The 27,204-nt window shown below is 38.0% G+C and overlaps 1 protein-coding gene across 8 annotated transcripts in view; it reads left to right on the top strand.

Annotated features, from left to right (window-relative positions):
• Positions 1-27,204, top strand: part of LOC106095633 (uncharacterized) — a 219,967-nt gene that overhangs the window by 76,147 nt on the left and 116,616 nt on the right. For all 8 annotated transcript variants that reach the window (XM_059361970.1, XM_059361973.1, XM_059361975.1 and 5 more), the window contains 2 exons: positions 10,188-10,319; positions 21,277-21,444. In XM_059361970.1, coding sequence (XP_059217953.1) covers positions 10,188-10,319; positions 21,277-21,444 — 300 coding nt within the window. The remainder of the gene's footprint in view (positions 1-10,187; positions 10,320-21,276; positions 21,445-27,204) is intronic.

A 27,204-nucleotide genomic window follows, 5' to 3' on the forward strand; every position in this document is an offset into this window, starting at 1 on the left:
AGGTCAGGTTTACATACAAACAATACAAAATCATCGAAAAAATTTTGAAAAATGTTTTTATGCCCAAGATATCTGCAAAATTATAAATACCCAGCTTTTGGGTATAAAAGGGTAAATAGCCGGGTATTTACCCAATTTACCGGGTAAATACCTTTTGGGTATTTACCCATCGCCCATCTCTACTCATGGAGAGAACATCAGAACAAAATGTTATGCGGTAGTTCCCCTCCTAATGCTGGTGGAAATTTGTGAGGAACTTTGCCATGGTAAATCCGCTCCCCAAAGGGGTGTTGCTCTGGGGCAATCTGTTCGAACTCAGCTATAAAAGGAGGCTCATTATTAAACACTCCGTATCAAATTTCGGGCGTTTCACAAATGACAACATTATTGCAAATTACCCAAAACCTGACGTACATGTATATGAGAGCTATTTCTAAATCTGAACCGATTTCGACCAAACTTCTTAGACATTGTGGCAGTTTTCGAGGAAAACTTTGTGCAAAATTTTGTCAAGGTTGGTCACGAAATGCACAAGCAGTGGCTCTAGAAGTGAAAATCAGGCGATATACATATATGTACGCTTAGTCATGGCTAGATCGACTTAAAATGCCAAGACGATACACACTTTGGAGGTCTCAGATCCACATTTCGAGGTATTACAAACGAAATGACTAGATTATTATACCCCCTCCCATGGTGGGGGTCACCATGTAATGGCGTGACGAATTCGGCCGGACCGCACCGCCCCTTGAGGATTCTGCTAAAAATGTATACAAAATAAATTTAGTTGAAGGGCATAATTTTATACTACATGCCAAATTTCTGTCAAACTAGCAAATATTAAAGCTTCTAGGAACCGAACAAGGATGATCGAGATACCAAGGTACATGGCAGCTATAACAGGTTATAGACTGATTTGGATCTTATTTGGCACAGTTGTAGGAAGTAGTAACAGAACACCGCATGCATAATTTCAGGCAAATTGGACAAATATTGCGGCTTGTAAGGGCTCAAGAAGTCAAATTGGGCGATAGGTCTATATGGGAGCTATATCAGTTGTTGGAAGTCATAACAGAACACCGCACCGGCTTCCAGGAGCTCAAGATATCAAATAGGCACATCGGTTAATATGGGAGCTATATCAGGTTATAGACTGATGTGGACCGTACTTGACACAGTTGTTGAAAATCATAAGGGAACACCACATGCAAAATAACATCCAAAGCGGACAAAAATTTCGGCTTGTAAGGGCTCAAGAAGTCAAATCGGATGATATGTTTATAGGGGAGCTATATACGGCTATAGACCGTACTTAGCACAGTTGTTAAAAGTCTGAACAGAACACCGCACATAAAATTTTAGCCACAGTGGACAAAATTTGTGGCTTGTAAGATCTCAAAAAGTCAAATCGGTAGATCGGTATATATGGGAGCTATATCAGTTTATATAGGTTTGGACTGTACTTGGCACAGTTGTTAAAAGTCATGACAGAACACCACATATAAAATGTCAGCCAAATCGGACAAAAAATGCGACTTGTAAGGACTCAAGAAGTCAAAGAGGCATATCGGTTTATATGGGAGCTATACCAGGTTATAGACCGATTTGGATTTTACTTAGTTCAGTAGTAGAAAGTCATAACAGAACTTAATTAACTTTAATTGGCTATGACAGAATATTTTTTCCACTAGCCGAACGTAGAATAGCATTCCAAGCGCCTCAATCTCCTCCAGAAGGATATTAAAGAGATCACACGATAGGCTGTCTCCTTGGCTGAAACCTTGTTTGGTATTAATTGGTTCGGAGAGATTCTTTCCTATTCTTACAGAACACTATATGCAAAATTTCAGCCAAAGTGGACAAAATTTGAGGCTTGTAAGGGCTCAAGAAGCCAAATCGGTTTCTATGGGAGCTGTATCCAAATATAAACCGATATAGCCAATTTGCAATCACCAAAGACCTATATCAATATAAAGTATCTCATCAAAATTTCAAGGGGCCAGCTTTACGCGTTCGACCGCTATCGTGATTTCGACAGACGGACGGACGAACATTACTGGATCGACTTAGAATGTCGAGACGATCGAAAATATATATTGGGTTGCCCAAAAAGTAATTGCGGATTTTTTAAAAGAAATGTAAATGCATTTTTAATAAAAATTAGAATGAACTTTAATCAAATATACTTTTTTTACACTTTTTTTCTAAAGCAAGCTAAAAGTAACAGCTGATAACTGACAGAAGAAAGAATTCAATTACAGAGTCACAAGCCGTTGAAAAAATTTGTCAATGCCGACTATATGAAAAATCCGCAATTACTTTTTGGGCAACCCAATATATACATTATGGGGTCTTAGATCAATATTTTGAGGTGTTGCAAACGGATTGATTAGATTATTAAACCCCCTTCTATGGTGAAGGGAATATAATTGTTTTTTTACAAATTCAATTCTGACGAAAATTTTCTCTAAAATCCAATTGACTCCAAACTTTGATTGATTATCAACATTCCACGATAATTTTCATTTAAATCGGCTACTATGAATCCACAAGATTTTTTAAATAATGATCTCATTTAATGCTGCATACCCTATACACAAATTTTGTCAATATGCATGCGTAAAAAGTAATTTAATGAGGATTTCTAATACAACTCAAAGTGTTGAATAATTAACATATTTCTGTTGTTGGTGGTGGTGGCGGTGGTGGTGTTGATACAATTTTAATACTTCATTAAATTTGTTTTCTTTTTTAAATGTATTTGAAAGTGTATTCAAAACAATATTATGGTTTCGATATAAAAACAGAAACTCTGCCAATAAAACTTTAAAGCGAAGTACAATTAAGAACAAGTTTTTGCTTATTCATAATTAAATTTTTACAGTTGCTTGTAAAAATAAATAGACCAGTAATTGCATATTAAAGTAGTATCGATTTTGTTGATGTGTGCAACACTCATCCAAGAGATGACTATAAATATTTTGATGGCCTTAATTCATGTAAACAAAAATAATGAATGTTTAAATAACTTTTTAAGTCAAGAATTTTTTCATAAATTTTTTCCACAATTTTAATTCTAAAGATGAAACGTTTATTTACGAGCTTTAAAAAGAAAATCATTTGGCAGATCCTTTATTATAGTTCACTCAACATCTTTCCTTCCTTCCATTAAGTTCTACTCATATTCGATTGAATAGCTAATTGAATAACATAAGCTGGCATAATATCCAACAAAGTCCCTCCCCTTAGTATCTCTCTTTCCCCCATTTATGATTTGCATGTGTTCCATAAAAATGTGTAACTCTTGTTGCCACATTACTCTGATGGGACTATTTATTTCTATTGTGAACATAAAAAAAAACCAAAACTAAATCCCCTTTAGGCCTTTGTTATTATTAATGCAACACAATATTTCTCTTTAAAATCCCAGCAGCTTCATACCTTCATTTTCTGCTGGCGTTCAGAATATACTTCGGTCTTATTTTTTTTTGGGAGGCCAAATGTCCAAAACAAATCTTATTAAAATTACGAGTATATATTACTTTTGTATGTCTAAGGACATCAATTTTGCAAACCAAAAAAAAAAAAACATTCTGAAAGGGAATTTTTCATTAGTTTAAAAGCTCCTTTAAAGGATCTAAGGACTAGCATTATTTAAAGCATACCTTTCCTGCCTTCAAATATAGGGAGGAACATTTTATGATTCCTTCCGTCATGGCATTGTGTTGTTGAATCCTAAATGAAAATATGAACGATGTGCTTTAAAATTATTCCCAATACCCCGCCCCCAATTATTGTCGGGTCATAATCAAAAGTTGAGAAGCCAGAGAAAAAAAAAATATATGAAAAAAGAAATACAACTTATTAAACCTCATAGATGGGCGAGGTCGACCTTCTGTTAAGCTAGTCAAATTTTTGCCCATGAACATTCCATTACGGAACAGGGGCAAACTTCTCACATATCAATGAGTGCTGTCCGATTCAAATTTAAGTTCAATGATAAGGGACCTCCATTTTATAGCCGAGTCCGAACGGGGCGGCGCAGTGCGACACCTCTTTGTGGAGAAGTTTTTACATGGCTGTTTTACCAAATGCTAAAGTATCTGCCAAATGTCATCAGCATTAGGAGTGGATAACCACCGTGAAAAATATTCATGATGTTCTCGCCAGGATTCGAACCCAGGCGTTAAGCATCATAGGCGAACATGCTTACCTCTGCGCTAGTCAATACAGAGTATATAACTGCAAAGTGGTGGAATTGGCACACATATTAACAGAGAACGTTGGGTTGATACATTGAACCCATTAGCAAGTCATTGAGAAACAGTGGGAATACTTCTCACATACCAATGATTGCTGTTCGATTAAATTTGTATACCCTCCACCATAGGAGGGGGGTATACTAATTTCGTCATTCTGTTTGTAACTACTCGCAATATTCGTCTGAGACCCCATAAAGTATAAATATTCTTGATCGTCGTGAGATTTTATGTCGATCTAGCCATGTCCGTCCGTTCATCCGGCCGTCCGTCTGTCTGTCGAAAGCACGCCAACTTCCGAAGGAATAAAGCTAGCTGCCTGAATTTTGGAAATATACTTCTTATTAGTGTAGGTCGGTTGGTATTGTAAATGAGCCATATCGGTACATGTTTTGATATAGCTGCCATATATACCGATCTTGGGTCTTTACTTCTTGAGCCTCTAGAGGGCGCATTTCTTATCTGATTGGAATGAAATTTTGCACGTAGTGTTTTGGTAGCACTTCCAACAACTATGCTCAGTATGGTTTAAATAGGTTTATGTTTTGATATAGCTGCCATATAAGCCGATCTTGGGTCTTGACTTCTTGAGCCCCTAGAGTGCTCAATTCTCGTCTGATTTGACTTAAACTTTGCACTTGGTGTTTTGGTATCACTTCCAATAACTGTGTTAAGTATGATTCAAATCGGTTGATAATCTGTTTTAGCTGTCATATAAACCGATCTTGGATCTAGATTTCTTGAGCCAATAGAGTGCGCAATTCTCAACCGATTTGACAAAAATTTTGTACAAAGGCTTCTCCCATGACCTTCAACATATGTGGCTAATATGGTCTGAATCTATCAATAGCTTGATACAGCTCCCATATAAACCTCTCTCCCGATTTTGCTTCTTGAGCCCCTAAAAGGCGCATTTTTATCTGCATGAAGTGAAATATTACACAATGACTTCTACAATATTCAGCATGGAATTCATTTATGGTCCGAATCGGACTATAACTTGATATAGCTCCAATAGTACAACAGTTCTTATTCAATATTCTTTGTTTGCCTAAAAATCCATCCATGGTGAAGGGTATATAAGATTCGGCCCGGCCGAACTCAGCACGCTCTTATTAGTTTCTAATGTTCTCGCCCGGATTCCAACCCAGGCATTTAGCATCATAGGCGGACATGCTGACCTCTGCTCTACGGTAGCCTTCATCTGCTGCTACTTGTAGTTCCTGTATCCGCAATAGTTCTGCTGTAATTTGAGAATAGCAGGCCCACTGCCTAAAAATCTGTGGTATACTGAATCAGCTGTACCATTTATTAAATGCATGTGCCCAATTTTATACAAACAAACAATTTCCCCAATTGTCGAAATATTTGAGCAATATTTCGGTTGAAAAAAGAAGTACTTACCATGCATTTGATTTGAATGACCATTTTCTAAAAGGCTTTGACAATCTTAATGAGTAATGTACCTTCCCAAAGTAATTGTCGTTAAGTGTAGGATTTTCGAGTGTTTGGCGAGCCTTATTATAATAATTCCAGCTGAACCTTTCCGAGCGGACGGCTTAAATGGCCTTTATGTTATAAACTACAAACCTATTGCCATCTTATCAGCTAAGCTTAGTTCTTGGTGTTTGTCCTCCAGCCATTCAGTATGATGATAAAATTTTACCAGAACGTAAATTTGCATATCCTAATCAGATTTTTGTCATAAACAAATGCACAAGGTTGTAATACTCTCGTACTGTAGTAGGGTATATCTAAGCACATTGAAAGGAAAAGAAAAATAAATACATAAAAGAAGTAGAAGAAGAGATCGTTGATGGCATAATAACAAAACCATTTGTGTGGCTTTAAGGTCATAAAAGGGAAAACAAGCTGTATCGTTGGATGTTGTAGAGTGAGATGCTGCAGTTGGTCAATGCCAAAGGATATCTGCACAATACATTGTCAACTGCGTGCAAACATGCACACAGGCTCTCTCGCTCTCTCTCTCACTCTCTCTCTCCAAACCATTTGTTCTTACCATCAATGCATGTATATTTATATATATTTTTGTAAGGTGGATAAAGCCATGAAGGATGGCTAAATATTTATACCATAAATCACACTCGACTGCATTAACTTTTTGAGGATGACAAAATATGTTGGGAAATGCATAAATCTGAAGCAGTGTAAGACGTGAATGGCACTGAATTTCGAATTCATGTTGTCGTTATATATTGCAAATTGCATACAAAGCACATGTGTTGCTGTTGCTATTGTTTTGGCTTAAATCGCTTTAAAGTTTTAAGTTTTTACCAAAGAAAGTTTTCTTGCTTAACTTTTAGGTTTTCAGCATATTTTTCACTTATATGTAGTACCCGACCTTTCCCATGTAAGACAAAGCTAGTATCATTGTAATATGAAATTTCCTTCTAAGTAATATAAATGTACTTGGCAAACTAAAACAAAAACGATACATGTAACTACTTGAAGGGGGGTATACGAAAATATTGTGATAACAGTGAAACCTCACAATTACGAATTGATGCGGGAATACCCCAAAACAAACAAGTAGGGATGGACTAAAGTCGAGCGTAGCCGAACTTTTGAAACCCTACACCACATTGGGTATGCAGGTTAAGTCATAACAAAACGCGTCGTGCAAAAGTCCAGCCAAATCAGATAGGAATTGCGCACTCTAGACGCTAAAGAAGTCAAGACCCCAGATCGGTTTATATGACAGCTATATGAAAACGTGGACCGATATAGCCCATTTACAATCCTAACCGACCTACACTAATAAGAAGTAAATTTTGCACAAATGCTTCTTAAAAGTGTACGTCGGTTGAGATTGTAAATGAGCTATATCGGTCCATGTTTTGATATAGATACCATATAAACCGATTTTGAATCTTGACTTCTTGAGCCACTAGAGGGCACAATTCTTATCCGATTCGGCTGAAATTTAACATGAGGTGTTTAATCATGACTTCCAGCAAATACATTGAGTATGGTTGAAATCGGTTCATAACCTGATATAGCTGTCATATAAACCTTTCTGGGTTCTTGACTTCTTGAGGGTCCAGAGGGCGCAATTTCTATCCGATTTGGCTGAAATTTAGTATAACGTCTTTCAAAGTGATTTCCAACAACTGTGCTAAGTATGGTTTAAATCGGTCCATAGCCTGATATAGCTGCCATATAAACCGATTTTGAATCTTGAATTCTTGAGCCACTAGAGGGCGCAATTCTTATTCGATTTGGCTGAAATTTTGCATGCGGTGTTTTGTTATGACTTCTAACAACTGTGCAAAATATGGTTTAAGTTAGTCCATAACCCGATATAACTATCATATAACCGATTTGGGGTCTTGACTTCTTGAGCCTCCAGAGGGTGTAATTATTATCCGATTTGGCTGCAATTTTGTACAACGTCTTCTCCCATGACCTTCAACATACTAGTCAAATATGGTCCGAATCGGTTTATAGCCTGATAGTGCTCCCATATAAACTGATCTCTCTATTTTACTTCTTGAGCTTCTAAAGGGTGCAATTCTCACTCAAATGGGCTGAAATTTTATACATTGACTTTTTCTATGGTCTCCAACCTTCAAGTCAATTATGGTCCGAATCGGACTATAACTTGACATAGCTCCAATAATAAATCAATTCTTTTCGTTTATCCTTTGTTTGCCCAAAATGAGATATCGACAAATGCGATCTATGGTGGAGGGTATATTCCCACATCAGTTATATCAAAATATGTTCCGATTTGGACCAACGTACAGTCGCTATATCTAAAAATAAACCGATCTCAACCATATAGGACATGGATGTCGAAAAGCCTAAAATAAGTCACTGTGCCAAATTTCAGTGAAATCGGATTATAAATGCGCCTTTTATGGGGCTAAGACTTTAAATCGAGATATCGGTCCACATGGCAGCTATATCCAAATCTGGACCAATCTGTGCGATATTGCAGAAGTATGTCAAGGGACTTAACATAACACACTGTCCCAAATTTTCGCGACATCGGACAATAAATGAGCTTTTTATGGGCCCAAAACCTTAAATCAATAAATCGGTCTATATGGCAGCTACATCCAAATCTGAGCCGATCTGGGCGAAATTGAAGAAAGATGTCGAAGGGCCTAACACAAGCCACTGTCCCAAATTTCAGCGAAATCGGATAATAAATGTGGCTTTTATGGGCCTAAGACCCTAAATCGGAGGATCGGTCTATATGGCAGCTATATCCAAATCGGAACCGATCTGGGCCAAATTAACGAAGTAAGTCGAAGAGCCTAACACAACTCACTGTCCCAAATTTCAGCAAAATCGGATAATAAATGTGGCTTTTATGGGTCTAAGACCCTAAATCGGAGGATCGGTCTATATGGCAGCTATATCCAAATCTTTACCGATCTGGACCAAATTGACGAAGGATGTAGTGTGGCCTAACACAACTTACTGTCCCAAATTTCAGCAAAATCGGATAATAAATGTAGCTTTTATGGGCCTAAGACCCTAAATCGGAGGATCGGTCTATATGGCAGCTATATCCAAATCTGGACCGATCTGAACCAAATTGACGGAGGATGTCGAAGAGCTCAACACAACTCACTGACCCAAATTTCAGCAAAATCGGAAAATAAATGTGGCTTTTATGGCCCTAAGACCCTAAATCGGAGGATCGGTCTATATGGGGCCTATATCAAGATATAATCCGATATAGCCCATCTTCGAACTTAACCTGCTTATGGACAAAAAAGGAGTCTGTGCCAAATTTCTGCTCAATATCTCTATTTTTAAAGACTGTAGCGTGATTTTAACATACAGACGGACAGACGGACGGACATGTCTAGATCGTCTTAGATTTTTACGCTGATCAAGAATATATATACTTTATAGGGTCGGAAATGGATATTTCGATGTGTTGCAAACGGAATGACAAAATGAATATACCCCCATCCTTCGGTGGTGGGTATAATGAAAGCCAAAGGATTATAGTTTGACGTAGTTGTCATATGGCCGATCAATCGATTTGGGGTCTTAGATCCAGATAGCCTCATTTAAAACTCGATTTTGCTGAAATGATTAACAACGAGTTTTATTCATCCAAGCCGAATATTGTCCACATCGACAATATTCAGATATATTTGCCATATAGATCGATCTGCTGACTTAGGGACTTAAGCCCAAAAATGCCACATTAGTTATCCAATTTCCCTGCGATTTTTAACAGTGAGTTGCACTCGGCCACCCGATATCCGATCGGAATATGGTTGGCATTCGACTATATTTGGAAATAGCTTAGATATGGACCAATTCGGGTACCCCAGAATCCATAGTGGAGACTCGTCTCTTCCGAATTTTGCACGTTTTAACTGGTTTTTGTTGAAAGCATTCTAAATAACAAACTATGCACATTTCTTATCATTCAAAATAAGGTTATACTCTGCACCTATGCGATCCGCCTGTGTGCCCATACACAATCATTATGTCTTCAGTTTATTTCTGGCAACAAGTGCCACCTTTTCAACCTTACAAATTTTGTTAAAAAGGAACAGGGATGAGTACAAAAGAAAAAACCTGAAGCATTTAGAACATTTTAAATAATTAAATAGTCTTTTTTGTGGATGTGATTTTACCTGGCCTTTTTTTATTTCTCTTCTTTTAGCTGCCGATGAAGAAATTGCCAAAAGCAAAAAAAATAAAATAAACTAAAAAAGAACAGCATACATGTTTGTATTCAAACACCAACACATATGCAATGAGGCATATAAGCTTTGAACACATCCTATGTCTGTCCACCCACTGCCTGTCCGAGTGGCAGTGTTGGTTATACATTTTGTTGTTTGCAATTTTTATTAGAGTAATTCCTTGGCATGCCTTTTTGAGAAATCCTTTTTTATTCCATTTTTTTTTTGTTCTCTTGCTTCCTTACAGCTACCAGGACATTTTGAAGATACCAACATCTTTGTCACAGTTTTCAACATCGTTGGGTCCCATTGTGGATGGCCATGTTATTCCCAATCAACCCTATAAAGTAATGGGCCAATACACGGAACATTTTAGCCGGTATGTATGCACGCATGTATGCGTGTCTAAATGAATTGATGCTTATATTCCTGTTTTGGCAACAAGGATACTAAATGCTGCTACTAACCTCCACTTCATCTGCCACCTCACCTCCCCCCTTAACCATTAGGAGTGTTGTTAACTTTAATACGCTTAAATTTATGTAATTTTCGCTTGGAATCCCTTGCAACATTTGCTGGGGCTTATGTTTAAAAAAAAAACTGGAATTACTTGTAGCTAAACGGCATGATTTTGGGTTCCTTTTGTGCAAGTGGAGCTGATATTAAAATCAATGATAATTGCTTGAGAGTTTGTTTGGAATTGCTAGGGAATTTCACTTTTAACATTTGATTCGGTAAGACCAAGATTATGGTAATGAATTATAAGATACCAAGATAAAACAGAATTTTTATACTCATGGAAAAACTTTGGTAATATCATTTAACAACAATGGAGGCCACCGTAGTGCAGAGGTTAGCACGTCCGCCTATGACGCTTAACGTCTGGGTTTGATTCTTGGCGACAATGTTAGAAACAAGTAAGAGCGTGCTAAGTTCGCCCGAGCAGAATCTTTAATACCCTCCACCATGGATAGCATTTGTCGAATTCTTTGCGCGGTAGTCTGATTCGGACCATAAATGAATTGAATGCTAAACATTGTAAAGGGTGATTTTTTTGAGGTTAGGATTTTCATGCATTAGTATTTGACAGATCACGTGGGATTTCAGACATGGTGTCAAAGAGAAAGATGCTCAGTATGCTTTGACATTTCATCATGAATAGACTTACTAACGAGCAACGCTTGCAAATCATTGAATTTTATTACCAAAATCAGTGTTCGGTTCGAAATGTGTTCATTCACCGTTCAGCGATGAGGCTCATTTCTGGTTGAATGGCTACGTAAATAAGCAAAATTGCCGCATTTGGAGTGAAGAGCAACCAGAAGCCGTTCAAGAACTGCCCATGCATCCCGAAAAATGCACTGTTTGGTGTGGTTTGTACGCTGGTGGAATCATTGGACCGTATTTTTTCAAAGATGCTGTTGGACGCAACGTTACGGTGAATGAACACATTTCGAACCGAACACTGATTTTGGTAATAAAATTCAATGATTTGCAAGCGTTGCTCGTTAGTAAGTCTATTCATGATGAAATGTCAAAGCATACTGAGCATCTTTCTCTTTGACACCATGTCTGAAATCCCACGTGATCTGTCAAATACTAATGCATGAAAATCCTAACCTCAAAAAAATCACCCTTTAGAAGTCATTGTGTTATATTTCAATCCATTTGGATAAGAATTGCGCCTTGTAGGGGCTGAAGGAGAGACCTTAAATGGAAGCTGTATCAAGTTATTGCGCGATTCAAACCATATTAGACACGCAAATTAAATGTCATGAGAGAAGCCGTTGTACAAAATTTCTGCCAAATCGGATGAGAATTGCGGCCTCTAGAGGCTCAAGAAGTCAAGATCCCAGAACTGTTTATATGGCAGCAATATCAGGTTATGTACCGATTTGCGCCATACCTAGCACAGTTATTGGAAGTCATAACAAAACAAGTCATGCAAAATTTCAGCCAAATCCGATGAGAATTGCGCGCTCTATTGGCTCAAGAAATCAAGATCCTAGATCGGTTTATAGGACAGCTTTACCAGATTATTAACCGATTTGGATCATACTAAACACAGTTATTGGAAGTGATACCAAACTACTACGTGCAAAATTTCAGTCAAATCGGACAAGAATTGCGCCCTCTGGAGGCTCAAGAAGTCAAGACCCAAGATCGGTTTATATGGCAGCTATATAAAACATAGACCGATTTGAACCATACTTATCACAGTTGTTGAAAGTGATACCAAAACACCATGTGCAAAATTTCAGTCAAATCGGACGATAATTGCGCCCTCTAGAGGTTCAAGAAGTCCAGACCCGCGATCAGTTTATATGGCAGCTATATGAAAACATGGACCGATTTGACCCATTTACAATCCCAACCGACCTACAACAATAAGAAGTATTTGTGCAAAATTTCAAGCTGCTAGCTTTACTCCTTCGAAAGTTAGCATGCTTTCGACAGGCAGTTGGACGGACGGACGGACATGGCTAGTTCGAATTAAAATGTCATGACGATCAAGAATATATGTACTTTATGGGGTCTCAGACGCATATTTTGAGGTGTTACAAACAGAATGACGAATTTAGTATACCCCCATCCTATGGTGGAGGGTATACAAATGTTCAGCGGTGGTTATTCCCCCGCAGTCTTTAAAAATAGAGATATTGAGCTGAAAGTTTGCACTGTTTCTGTATCGAAGATGGATTATATCGGACTATATCTTCATATAGCCCCCATATGGATCGATCCGCCGATTTAGGGTCTTAGGCCCATAAAAGCAACATTTATTATCCGATTTTGCTAAAATTTAGGACAGTGAGTTGTATCAGGCTCTTCGATATCCTACTTCAATTTGACCCAGATCGGTCCAGATTTGGATACAGCTGTCATATAGGCCGATCTCCCGATTTAGGGTCTTAGGCCCATAAAAGCCACATTTATTATCCGATTGCTGAAATTGGGGACAGTGAGTTGTACTAGGCCATTCGCCATCCTTTGTCAATTTGGCTCAGATCGGTTCAGATTTGGATATGGCTGCCATATAGGCCGATCTCTCGATTTAAGGTTTTGAGCCCATAAAAGGCGCATTTACAGTCCGATGTCGCCGATATTTGGGCCAGTGACTTGTGTTGGGCACATCGATATAATTGTTCAATTTGGCTCAGATCGGTCCAGATTTGGATAGAGCTTTAAAGTCTTGCGCCCATAAAAGCGACATTTATTATCCGATTTTTGCTGAAATTTGGGACAGTGAGTTGTGTTAAGAACCTCGACATATTTCTGCTATAAGGCACAGATCGTTTCAGATTTGGATATAACTGCCATATAGACCGATCTCTCGATTTAAGGTTTTAAGCCCGTAGAAGGCGCATTTATTGTCCGAAGTTGCCGATATTTGATACAGTGAGTTGTGCTGGGCCTCTTGACATTAGTCTTTAATTTGGCTCCGATAGGTCCAGATTTGGATATAGCTGCCATATAGACCGACCCTCCGATTTAAGGTTTTGCGCCCATAAAAGGTGCATTTATTGTCCGATGTCGCCGAAATTTGGGACAATGAGTTGTGTTGGGCCCTTCGCCATTCTTCGTCAATTTTGCTCAGATCGGTCCAGATTTGTATATAGCTGCCATATAGACCGATCTCGCGATTTAAGGCTTTGGGCCCATAAAAGGCGCATTTATTGTCCGATGTCGCCGATTTTTGGGACAGTGAGTTTCGTTGGGCCCTTTGACATTCTTCTTCAGTTTGGCTCTGATCGGTCCAGATTTGGATATAGCTGTCATATAGATCGATCTCTCGATTTAAGGTTTTGAGGCCATAAAAGGCGCATTTATTGTCTGATTTCCTCGAAATTTGGCACATTGACTTATGTAAGGCTTTTCGACATCCGTGTCGTATATGGTTCAGATCGGTTTATTTTTAGATATAGCTACTAAATAGATCCATATTTTGTTATGCACAATTGAACAATGACTTGTACTTATTAGTATTTGGTCCAAATCGGATCATATTTCGATAAACCCGCTATGGGACATAAGGAATGCAGTGGTGGGTATCCAAAGGAATGCAGTGGTGGGTATCCAAAGTTCGGCCCGGCCGAACCTAATGCCTTTTTACTTGTTCACTTTTGAGTTGGGTGCTTTAAAAGGGGTTTCGCCACAATATTGCAGAATTTTTGGTTGGTTTTCCTCTTATTCCAACTTTACCTTGCGTATTGCGGTCTCCCAAGCTGTATATAAATTCCATTTTCTAAATCGACTTAAAAATCAGCGTTGAACCTACACAACAATAAGAAACAGAATAAAATTCACTGAAGGGGAGTGGAATAGATTTTGCATTTTTGGTGACAACCATATATTAAAACACAACGTTTGTTGCAATTTCGGTGAACATCCAGATCCCCAACAACAAAATTTTTTTATACATCTTTGGAAGCAAAAATTTTGCTGTGGTGTTTTATTTAAGTCCTTTCCAGTACAAGTCCGACGTTCTGGATAGAATGTCACTGCAAAGTTGTACTGGTAGGTAATTGAAACGATTAGTCGTGATTTGCAAGGCCGGTTGGGATTGTTGGTTAATTCTAATACGTTGAGGTATATCTGCATATAAACGAATTGAGCTTTGGAGCTAGCAAATTTTAGTGAAATTTTGAGTTTGATCGAATGACATTTAACATACATTCGAAGTAAGCCATTTAACATTCATTCGAAGTAAGAAATTTAACATCCATTCTAAGTATAATCCAAATCAGACCACTAAAATAGTTTATATAACTCTCACAGTTTTGAATGTCTCTACACTATATGTCACGTTTCTTGTTCCAATAATACCAAAATATGTCATATCAGGTTCAGCATTCACTTTTTCTTTTGAGTGTAGAATAGGACAACAATGTTTTTATTGTATTGTCGTTCTCTTAAACAAAAGTTAATGTATTCAATCCAAGGGGAAGACTTTTTTAAATTTAATTATTAGGATTTACAAAAACAAAATACATGTGGCTTAAGCGCCATCCAAAAGACTGAGCTAGTCTTAAATTCCTTTTTGTATTTCCACATTTAAATGAAAATAATAAGGTTGAAGTGTTTGTTTTTAGGCTTTGCAATCCTACTTCAACAAAAGCTGTTTCCGGCTTTTAAACAAGAAAAAAAAGAGCAAGGCATGCTCACAATACCTTTGCCATAATAAGCTGATTTCCCTACAACTGTAAGTGGAAAAATTGCCTGTTTAACTTTTCAAACCATCGAGAGATTAAACATGGTGTAGCTCGTCTTTAATGACACACAGAAATCTGTAAAGGAAGTTTGAAGAATTTTCAATTACCAAAGAGAGCTGCAATTTACGTTTGGCATTAGCCATGGGCAAGAGTAAATGCCAATACTGAAACGATAAGATGCCAAAGCAGCTAAAGCACAATTGATAGCTAAAAGAAAATTTCTAATTAAAAAGGAAATGATTCTTTCGAAACTATCTTTTATTTATGTTTTAAGAACTAAAGGAAATGTACAAAAAAGCACTGTTGGAGAGAGACAAAATTTAATCACTAATGTTAAGCCACAATGATACTCAAGCAAATGATGGCAAAAAGGGAGCGGATGTAACTTTCTGTACATATAGACACAAAGACACATGGAAAAAGTGATAATATTCTGTAATATTAATGGAATGTTGTGGAGATTAGCTCACGTGTGTACGAAGTAAGAAAAGGTTGAAAGCAATTCCATGAAAAGCCTATGAAAGAAACTTTTAAACAACTAAAATCACATCAAGTTCGGTCTGGCCGACCTTAGTGTCCCCACCATCAAGCATGTTTTTCCTAGCACACATAGCATAGCAGTATATAAATCATTTTTATACCACCTTCATCGTAGTATAGGGGGTAAATTCAGTTAGTCATTCCGTTTGCAACACATCAAAATGTCAATTTCCGACCCTTCAAAGTATATATATTTCGGATCGTCGAAAAATTCTAAGACGATTGTTCATGGGAAATTAAATATTTAATATGGACCTATCTGATTGATTTTCCGATTTGGACAACGTCTGTCCGTCCGTCTGTTGTAATCACTCTAGAGCCTTCAAAAACTGAGATGTTGAGCTGAAATTTGGCACAGACACGTTTTTTTTTTGATGCACGCTGGTTAAGTCCGATTTGGCCTATTCAAGAGAATAAGCCAAATCGAACCATATTTGGATATAGCAGCTATTAGACCGATTTTCCGATAAAGGGTCTTATGCCCATAAAAACATTATTTTCTATTCGATTTTGCTGAATTTTGAAACTTTAGGTAGTTTAAGCCCCCCGAAATCTGATCTAAATATGGATTAGATCGGTCCTTATTTAGATATAGTTGACATATAGACCGATCTCCCGATAAAGGGTCTGATGCTCATAAAAGTTTTATATATTATCCGCTTTTGCTGAAATTTAAAACAGCGGGTTATTTTAAGCCTCCGGATATCTGACTCAAATATGGTTCAGATCGGACTATATTTGGATATAGCTGACATATAGACAGATCGCCCGATAAAGGGTCTGAAGCTCATAAAAGCTTTATTTATTACCCGTTTTTACTGAAATTAAAAAACCAGTTGGTTATTTCTAACCTCCCGACATCTGACCTAAATATGGATTAGATCGGTCCATATTTAGATATAGCTGCCATATAGACCGATCTCCAGCCTAAAGGTCTAAATCTTTATCCGAAACGGCTGAAATACTTTTTCCCAAAGACTTTCAGCATCCGTGGCATGTATGATCTAAATCGGACTATAAGCTTATATAGACCCCATATAAACCGAACGATTCTTCGTAAAATATATGGACAAATTTGCGTTAATGGAGAATATAGGCGACATATGAACCACGAGCTGTGTGAGTTGTATTACGACGACAGCATAGTTACAAAAATACAACGGCCGTGTTGGCTAGGTCATGTTGTCACAATGGATGAATAGTCTCCCCCAAAAAAGTCTTTTGAAGGCAAACACGGTAGTACACGTAAACCAGGACGACCAAAAGCCCGATTGAAAGATCAAGTGGTGGAAGACACCTCGAAACTTGGTGTCAGAGATTTAAGAATGAGTGCAGAAGATCGATCCGCTTGGAACGCCTTTCAACGTTCGGCTAGTGGAACAAATATTCTGTCATAGCCAATTAAAGTAAGTAAGTAATAAACCGAATCCCAGATTTGACTTCTTGAATCTCTAAAACCTCCTATTTTCATCCGAGTTAGCAGAAATAGACACAAAGACTTCCGTTATGACTTCCAACATCGGCGTCAGGTACTCTCCAAATTATATCAGTACCATAGAAGCTTCAATCAGTACTCTACTCTACTCTACTCTACTCTACTCTACTCTACTCTACTCTACTCTACTCTACTCTACTCTACTCTACTCTACTCTACTCTACTCTACTCTACTCTACTCTACTCTACTCTACTCTACTCTACTCTACTCTACTCTACTCTACTCTACTCTACTCTACTCTACTCTACTCTACTCTACTCTACTCTACTCTACTCTACTCTACTCTACTCTACTCTACTCTACTCTACTCTACTCTACTCTACTCTACTCTACTCTACTCTACTCTACTCTACTCTACTCTACTCTACTCTACTCTACTCTACTCTACTCTACTCTACTCTACTCTACTCTACTCTACTCTACTCTACTCTACTCTACTCTACTCTACTCTACTCTACTCTACTCTACTCTACTCTACTCTACTCTACTCTACTCTACTCTACTCTACTCTACTCTACTCTACTCTACTCTACTCTACTCTACTCTACTCTACTCTACTCTACTCTACTCTACTCTACTCTACTCTACTCTACTCTACTCTACTCTACTCTACTCTACTCTACTCTACTCTACTCTACTCTACTCTACTCTACTCTACTCTACTCTACTCTACTCTACTCTACTCTACTCTACTCTACTCTACTCTACTCTACTCTACTCTACTCTACTCTACTCTACTCTACTCTACTCTGTAGAGCCATTAAGACCATATGGGTCATAATAGGTTTAATGAAAGTTCAATGGATTGGGAATACTAAGCTAAGATATTAATAAAGACACCGAAGATACCAAAACAGACATGCAGATCAACCCAGACATCATGGGACTCTCATTAAAGATCTTTAGAAGTAGTGTACGAGTCCGATTTCAAATATTAGGAGTTAAGAGCCGGGGGCCTCCAAATATGCCCAAAACTGACATTCAGACAGGGACAATGTGAATCTCCAATGAAGGGATTTTGAAAGCAATGTAAGAATCATACATTAGAAAAAAGAAAAAAACAAGTAAAAGCGTGCTAAGTTCGGCCGGGCCGAATCTTATATACCCTCCACCATGGATCGCATTTGTCGACTTCTTTTCCCGGCATCTCTTCTTAGGCAAAAAAGGATATAAGAAAAGAGTTGCTCTGCTATAAAAACGATATCAAGATATGGTCCGGTTCGGACCACAATTAAATTATATGTTGGAGACCTGTGTAAAATTTCAGCCAATTCGTATAAGAATTGCGCCCCTTGGGGCTCACGAAGTAAAGTAGAGAGAACGATTTATATGGGATCTGTATCGGGCTATAGACCGATTCAGACCATAATAAACACGTTTGTTGATGGTCACGAGAGGATCCATCGTACAAAACTTCAGGCATATCGGATAATAATTGTGACCTCCAGGAGTCAAGATCCCAGATCGGTTTATATGGCAGCTATATCAGGTTATGAACCGATTTGAACCTTATGTGACACAGTTCTTGAAAGTAAAAATAAAATACGTCATGCAAAATTTCAGCCAAATCGGATAGGAATTGCGCCCTCTAGAAGCTCAAGAAGTCAAATCCCCAGATCTGTTTATATGACAGCTATATCAGGTTATGGACCGATATCAACCATACTTGGCACAGTTGTTAGGTATCATAACAAAACACGTCGTGCAAAATTTCATTCTGATCGGATAAGAATTGCGCACGCTAGAGGCTCAAGAAGTCAAGACCCAAGATCGGTTTATATGGCAGCTATATCAGGTTATGGACCGATTTAAACCATACTTGGCACAGTTGTTAGGTATCATAACAAAACACGTCGTGCAAAATTTCATTCTGATCGGATAAGAATTGCGCACGCTAGAGGCTCAAGAAGTCAAGACCCAAGATCGGTTTATATGGCAGCTATATCAGGTTATGGACCGATTTGAACCATACTTGGCACAGTTGTTGGATATCATATAAAAACACGTCGTGCAAAATTTCATTCAAATCAGATAAGAATTGCGCACTCTAGAGGCTCAAGAAGTCAAGACCCAAGATCGGTTTATATGGCAGCTATATCAGGTTATGAACCAATATGAACCTTATTTGGCACAGTTGTTGAAAGTAAGAATAAAATAAGTTATGCAAAATTTCAGCCATATGGGATAGGAAATGCGCTCTCTAGAAGCTCAAAAAGTCAAGTCCCCAGATCTGTTTACATGACAGCTATATCAGGTTATGAACCGATTTGAACCATACTTGCCAAAATTGTTGAAAATCATAACAAAATACTTCGTGCCAAAATTCATTCAAATCGGATAAGAATTGCGCACTCTAGAGGCTCAATAAGTCAAGACCCAAGATCGGTTTATATGGCAGCTATATCAAAACATGGACCGATATGGCCCATTTACAATACCAACCGACCTACACTAATAAGAAGTATTTGTGCAAAATTTCAAGCGGCTGGCTTTACTCCTTTGGAAGTTAGCGTGCTTTCGACAGACAGACGGACGGACGGACGGACGGACGGACGGACGGACGGACGGACGGACGGACAGACGGACGGACATGGCTAGATCGACATAAAATGTCACGACGATCAAGAATATATATACTTTATGGGGTCTCAGACGAATATTTCGAGTAGTTACAAACAGAATGACGAAATTAGTATACCCCCCATCTTATGGTGGAGGGTATAAAAATTACAATATTGATCCAGAAAGGATTTGTGGAAAGGACTTGTGGAAAAATAATATATCTTGTGTGATATTTCAAGCCATGTAGCGAAGCACAACGTGCCAGCCAGTATTATTTATATTGTTAATCCTATAACAGTGAATATAATAACCATATTTCCCAACAACATTACCCTTGCAGAATAAGCTGTTTACACTAATTAGGCATTTAATTCGTAAAGTGATTTCATTTGTAAATGTCGACATATGTGGTCGTTTATAATTTCATTATTACAATTAGTTGTTAAAAGCTGTTTTGCTATTTCGAACCATCACAATATTTGGTTTTGCATATGTTAAGAAGTATGCCAACGAAACTGAAACGCAAACTTCAGTTTTAAAATTTTCGCATTCACCCTGAATAGACGTTTATACAAATGTGCGATAAATGAGTGCATTTTCTACGTGACAACGTGGCTTCAACACTAAATTTGTCTCGACATCGACATCACATTTGAACATCATTTTGTGGCATTACCTTTGAAGCTGTCATTGTGACGTAGCGGTTTTTATTCGTAGTGCCAGACTTAGATGTTGTGTTTACCAAACGCCATGCGGATGTGAAATGAATGGTGTATATATAACTAATATTTAACATATATGCTGGTATAAAGCCTCATAAGTACATTAAGATGGGTCAATAAAAATATCAAGTATAATGAGTTCTATTAGAAATGTCCATACATTAGCAAGTATGGTCTAAAAACTGATATATCAGAAACGTCATCTTCTGGAGAATGCAATTTTTATTCGATTTTATAAACCAACTTTAAGTAGCTCCCATGTGCATGGATCTTACGATTACGATCATCTGTAGGGTACGATATTGTATGCTTAGAGTTTTTAAATGTAAACATTGATGATATTTATTGTGATTAAAAATCTGGATTAGCTCCCTATCTTGATTAGCCTCTGGAGGGCCCAATTCCTATCCGATTTCACAAGTATAGGTCCCCCAATAATTGGCAGTATTACAAATAGAATGAAGAAATAAACATTAATGCTTTTATATATCATGGTGTGGTCTTGTGAATCTACAGTTTATTACAACTTGGGATGATCCCACTTCAATAATCAACACATTTTAAGGAAGCACTCTCATGGTACTTGCTACCGCTTTGCTATAATTTATTTATTTCTGTCATAAATAAACAACACTCACAAACGTTTATTGCACATTCACCTCACATGACTGGATACATGAAGTTGCATGCCAAGGCAAGAACGTACATGCACAAATAAGCATTTCGCACATGTATAGCATTGCTTAATGTCTCACATTTAATGGTTGTTCACATTGCTCTTTTGCCTTTTGTTTTCATTTCAGCTATGATTTATTATTTGGCATCACCGAGTCTGAGTCGTATCATTCGTTGGGCGCTGAGGCTCTGGATGAAGGATTGCGTGAAAACGAACGCGATAATTTATTGCGTTTCTATATGCAGAGTCGCTTTGATGTTCGACCCGATCTGGCGTTGGCGGCCACGCTCAAAAAGTAAGTAGTAAACGAAACTAGCATCAATTCTTGGCACTGTTGTATATGCAGGCAATTTGCGGAAGGATACGCCCGCCTACTGTTGTATGCTAAAGCCATCATTCACACTCACACGGGATTGGCAAGAGTATGTGTATGGTGAAAAATACATTTAAGCTTTAAGAGAAATTCAAATTCTGGTTTACCTTAATATTTTAGTGTATAATTTGAGACATGATGATGTATTTATTGTTGTTATTCTATTAAATAATTGTCCCGGCATTAGAAGAGTTTCCGTTTCCACACACATACACACACACACTTTGATCCATGCACGCACAGTGTGACACCCGGATAATATGAGCTACGTGATTGTTATCCTTTATTTGGCTTGACATCCTGTCGCCAGCGTTAATGAATGTTTCATTGACCCTGTGCCGAATGGTGGGAGGGGTTTGGAGGGGACCATATTCCATATTCACGTGAATAGTTACGTGTGCCAGCAATTGTCAAATACTTGGTTCCGTTGACACACCATGTTAGCCACATTTTTCCACAATGGCTTGTCATGAATTGTTAACAAGAATTTCACATTCTTTGCCAAAAAAAAAAAACAAAACAAAAATGAAGGACGACAATATAAATATTTGACCCAAAGTCTAAAATTTAATATTTAAGCTTTGAAGATAAGCAAAGGGAAAGGATATGTGATAGAAAGTCAACATTTATGACAAATTTCAAAATGAAAGTAATGCCTGATAATATCTCAAATAAAGAATGGCTTGGAAATTTCATTTTATTTAATATTAGATGAACCGGGCCCGCTCCGCTGCGCCTTCTTTTACTTTATATGGAACAAAAGTTTCCTTGGAATATTTATTTTCGACAATTAAGGATCCTTTAGTGAAATACCATGCAAACTTGACTAACAGTTTAACAATATAAGCGCCTTTATCTGAATCCCACTTGATCTTTATTGGTCTACGAATTTAAGCTTGGATGTAAGGTGTACTCCATTATCAAAATACTTCATTTCAACCCGACATTCTCATGATGTCTGATTTAGGAGTGTTTCGGGGGTGAGGTGGTCCCCCAGATACTTGTCCATGGCCTCAAAATAAGTTATCAAATTCGTTTTCTTATCTCAAATACCTTTAATTTGAGCCACATATTGGCATGGTCGAAAAATTTTTACCTTTTGGGGGTGTTTTGAGAAAGGGGTGATGCCCTAAATACATGGTCCTGCATTTGGATATCAAATTCGTATTGTACTCCCAAATACCCTTATTTGAGCAACATATTGCGATGGTCAGAAAAAAATTGCTCTTTGTGGGGTATTTTGGGAAAGGGGTTGACCCCCTAAAAATTGGTCCCGAAAGTGGGTATCAATTCTTGCTCTACCGCCCAATACCTCTCATTTAAGCTCCACATTGACATGGTCGGTAAATATGCCCAAGCACATATAAACCGATCTTGGGTCTTGACTTCTTGAGCCTCTAGAGGGCGCACTTATTATCCAATTGTCCTAAAATTGTGTACGACTGATCTTCTCATGACTATCAACATAAGTATTTATTATGGCCTGAATTGGTCTATAGCCTGATACAGCTCCCATATAAATCGATCTCTCTATATTACTTCTTGAGCCCCCAAAGGGCGCAATTCTTATTCGAATTGGTTGACATTTTACACAGATCTCCAACATATAATTTAATTGTGGTCCGAATTAGACCATATCTTGATATCGCTCTAATAGCAAAGCAAATCCTTTCGTTAATCCCTTTTTTGCCTAAGAAGAGATGCCGGGAAAAGAATTCGACAAATGCGATCCATGGTGGAGGGTATATAACATTTGGCCTGGCCGAACTTAGCACGCTTTTACTCGTTTTTTTCTGAATACGACATTTGAATTTCATTTGCGTAGACAAATATAGAACTGTTTTTTAAAATTAAATATAATTAGAAAATTAAGTAAAAATTCTCAGTATACTGAAACCAGTGTGTGGAGCACTATATCACACGCATAACTTCACAATTGCTGCACACGTATGTGTTTATCTAAAGGTGGGCGGGACCGGTTGTTTGTACGTGTCATAACAGTTTTAGATCAGTTATGCCACCATGTCGTCCTAAGGAGTGTCTAGGGGCGTAAACAAGCATAATGGTGTGTGAGTGTGTGTGCATTTGAAATCATGCACCTCTTTGCCTGTGTGTACATGTGTATGGCGTGTATGTGAAATAATTTATCATTATTTACAAAGACAAAAGGATTTGTGGCAATTATGTTTCTGCACTGCACTGCGTTGGCACCTGCCATTGAATAAACGCTGACGCTATATCATGCACAGCTGCAACAGCAGCAGCGTTGCTCCATTCGACTCGACTATTGAAAGCAATTCTAAGTTATGTTTCACATGTTGCCATTAACTGAGTTGAAATTACAGTTATTTTAGTTGAAAACGATTGCAGTGACGTTTTATAATTTTAATTATATACTGCTGCATGAGAAGCCTTTTAGTTCGGCTGTGCGTTTGTATGTTGAAATGTGCACATATGTGTGTGCATGTACAACATCAGTGTGCCACATAAATTGTTATTATTGCTTATCGCTGTAAAGCAACTATGCTCAAACTCCTGGGACTTTTGATGAGGCAGGGACCCATGGCAGCCCCTGCCGGCGGGGGGTTTTGACAATTATGCAGTTAATGAAAATGCAAGTGTTTCACAAAAGTTGTTGTAGCGCCCTGCTCAGCAAAATAATGATGGCCATGGAAAAGTACGCAGTCATGCAGCGAAGTTTGAAAATGAACATTGAATAGGTTGTTGCTGTTTTGTGGGGAGGCGAGTGAGTAGATGTAATTTTTGAGTTTTATAAAACGGAAATGGAATAGTTCACAAATTTAAGCATGCAATTAACAGAACGTTTCAATAACTACTACTACGATTGACTCAAAAGAAATAATGGCGTTCAGACCTACAATTAGGGTCCTAAATTAAAGTTATAACTGAATTCCAAAAAACAATTATAAATTAGTGGGTTGTGATTTTTGTTAACCAACAACATAGTGTAAGGACATACTAATTTTGTCATGTTTGTCTTTGCGCCACACCAAAATATTAATTTGCTATTTAGTCTATTAGAAAACGTATCATTCATTATGAGATGTTATAAAAATGTTTTGTGTGCTCGAAATATTCGTCTTAGACCCCATAAACTATATATTGTATGTTCGTCATGACAGTTTAAGTCACTAGAGTGACTGTCCGTCCGTCCGTCTGTGTACGTCCGTCTGTCCGTCCGTCTGTCCCTCCGTCCGTCTGTTCGTCTTTTTGTCCGTCCGTACATCCATCCGTCCGTCTGTCCGTCCGTCCGTCCGTCTGTCCGTCTGTCGAAAGCACGCTTACTTTCGAAGGAGAAAAGCTAGGCGCCTGAAATTTTGCACTAATACTTCTTATAAGTGTAGGTCGGTTGGGATTGTAAATGGGCCATATCGGTCCATGTTTTGATATAGCTGTCATATAGACCGATCTTGGGTCTTAACTTCTTAAGACAATACAGGGCACAATTCTTATCTGATTTTGTATGAGGTGTTTTGTTATGACTTCCAACAACTATGATATGCTTGGTTAAAATCGATTCATAACTTGATATAGCTGCCATAGAGACCAATTTGGGATCTTGATTTCTTGAGCCTCTAGAGGGCGCAATTCTTATCCGATTTGGCTAAAATTGTGTATAAGATGTTTTGTGTGCTAAGTATGGTGCAAATTGGTTCATGGCAGATTTATCCAAATCTTGACTGATCTGAACCAAACTGACGAAGAATGTCGAAGGGCCCAACACAACTCACTGTCTCAAATTCCATCAAAATCGGATAATAAATGTGGCTTTTATGGGCCCAAAACCTTAAATCGGAAGATCGGCCTGTATGGCAGCTTTATCCAAATCTTGACCGATCTGAGCCAAATTGACGAAGAATGTCGAAGGGCCTAACACAACTCACTGTCTAAAAATCCATCAAAAACGGATAAAAAATGTGGCTTTTATGGGCCTAAGACCCTTAATCGGATTATCGGTCTGTATGGCAGCTATATCCAAATCTGGACCGATCTAGGCCAAATTAACGAATGATGTCGAAGAGCCTAACACAACTCACCGTGCCAAATTTCGGCAAAATCGGCTAATAAAGGTGGCTTTTATGGGCCTAAGACCCTACATTGGAGGATGGGTCTATATGGCAGCTATATCCAAATCTGGACCAATCCAGATTTGCGTTGGAAGTCTGTCTGTTGAAATCACGCAACAGTCTTTAAAAATAGAGATATTGAGTTGAAACATTACACAGATTCTTTTTTTTGTCTATAAGCTGGTTAAGTTCGAAGATGGGCTACATCGGACTATATCTTGATATAGACCGATCCGCCGATTTAGGGTCTTAGGCCCATAAAAGATACATTTATTATCCGATTTTGCTGAAATTTGGGACAGTGAGTTGTGTTAGGCCTTCCCATATCCTTCGTCAATTTGGCCCAGTTCGGTCCAGATTTATATATAGCTGTCATATAGACCGATCTCTCGATTTAAGGTCTTGGGCACATGAAAGGCGCATTTATTGCTAGATGTCACCGAAATTTGGGTTAGTGAGTTAAGTTAAGCCCCTTGACATACTTCTGCATTATGAAACAGATCGGTCCAGATTTGGATATAGCTGACATATAGACCAATCTTTCTGTTTTAGGTTTTAAGGCCATAAAAAGCGCATTTATTGTCCGATATCGCCGCAATTCGGGACAGAGAGTTGTGTTAGGCCCTTCGACATCCTTCTTCAATTTCACTCAGATCGGTCCAGATTTGGATATAGCTGACATATAGACCGATCTCTCGATTTAATGTTTTGGGCCTATAAAAAGCGCATTTGCTGTCCGATGTTGCCGAAATTTGGGACAGAGATTTAAGTTAAACCCCCCCACATATTTCTGCAATTTGGTCTAGATCAATCAAGATTTGCATATAGCTGCCATATAGACCGATATTTCGATTTAAAGTCTTGGCCCTAAAAAAAGGAGCATTTATAATCTGATTTAACTTAAATTTGACACATTGACTTATGTTAGGCTTTTTCACATCCATGTTGTATATGATTCAGATCGGTTTATTTTTAGACATAGCTACCAAAAAGCCAATAATCAGCACAACAAGCTGATTATTGGCTTGGGTGTATGTCCATAGTGGCATGGGGTGGATTAATACCCGCACCCTCTTTTCAAGTTGACAACAAAGCTTCATAAATCGTCACCTCTAAAAAATTCTCCAAATATGGTGGCCCAGGACCTTATCTAATGAGGAACATTATGAGCGGAATAGAAACGAAGAGAACGAGTTGAGAAAATATGGTAGGGTCGGACACACTCTTCCTAAGCCCTACAATGCAGCTCCAAACTGGAGCCCTCAAGGAGTATGACGATGTGGAAGTCCACAAGCGGCAATGCGCTGAAATGCTTTTAGTGAAACCCGCAAATCGATTAACGAGTTAAAATTTAAAGCTCGCAACAAAAACAACTGTGTATAAATATTTTGTAGACAACTTAAGTTCCAAACTTGGAGTATGGAATAAATAATATAAAGTTCATGGGAACAAAATTCTATTCCAAAAATCTTTAGATGAGTACTTAAGAAAATGGAACTTTAATCAATGCTGTTAAGTTAATAAGCAGTTATGGACAGAGTTTTTTTTTATGAGTGTACTTACCAAGAATATTTAAATATTACCATGAACATTT

The sequence above is a fragment of the Stomoxys calcitrans genome, chromosome 2 (assembly GCF_963082655.1).
Source record: "Stomoxys calcitrans chromosome 2, idStoCalc2.1, whole genome shotgun sequence".
Classification (NCBI taxonomy): domain Eukaryota; kingdom Metazoa; phylum Arthropoda; class Insecta; order Diptera; family Muscidae; genus Stomoxys; species Stomoxys calcitrans.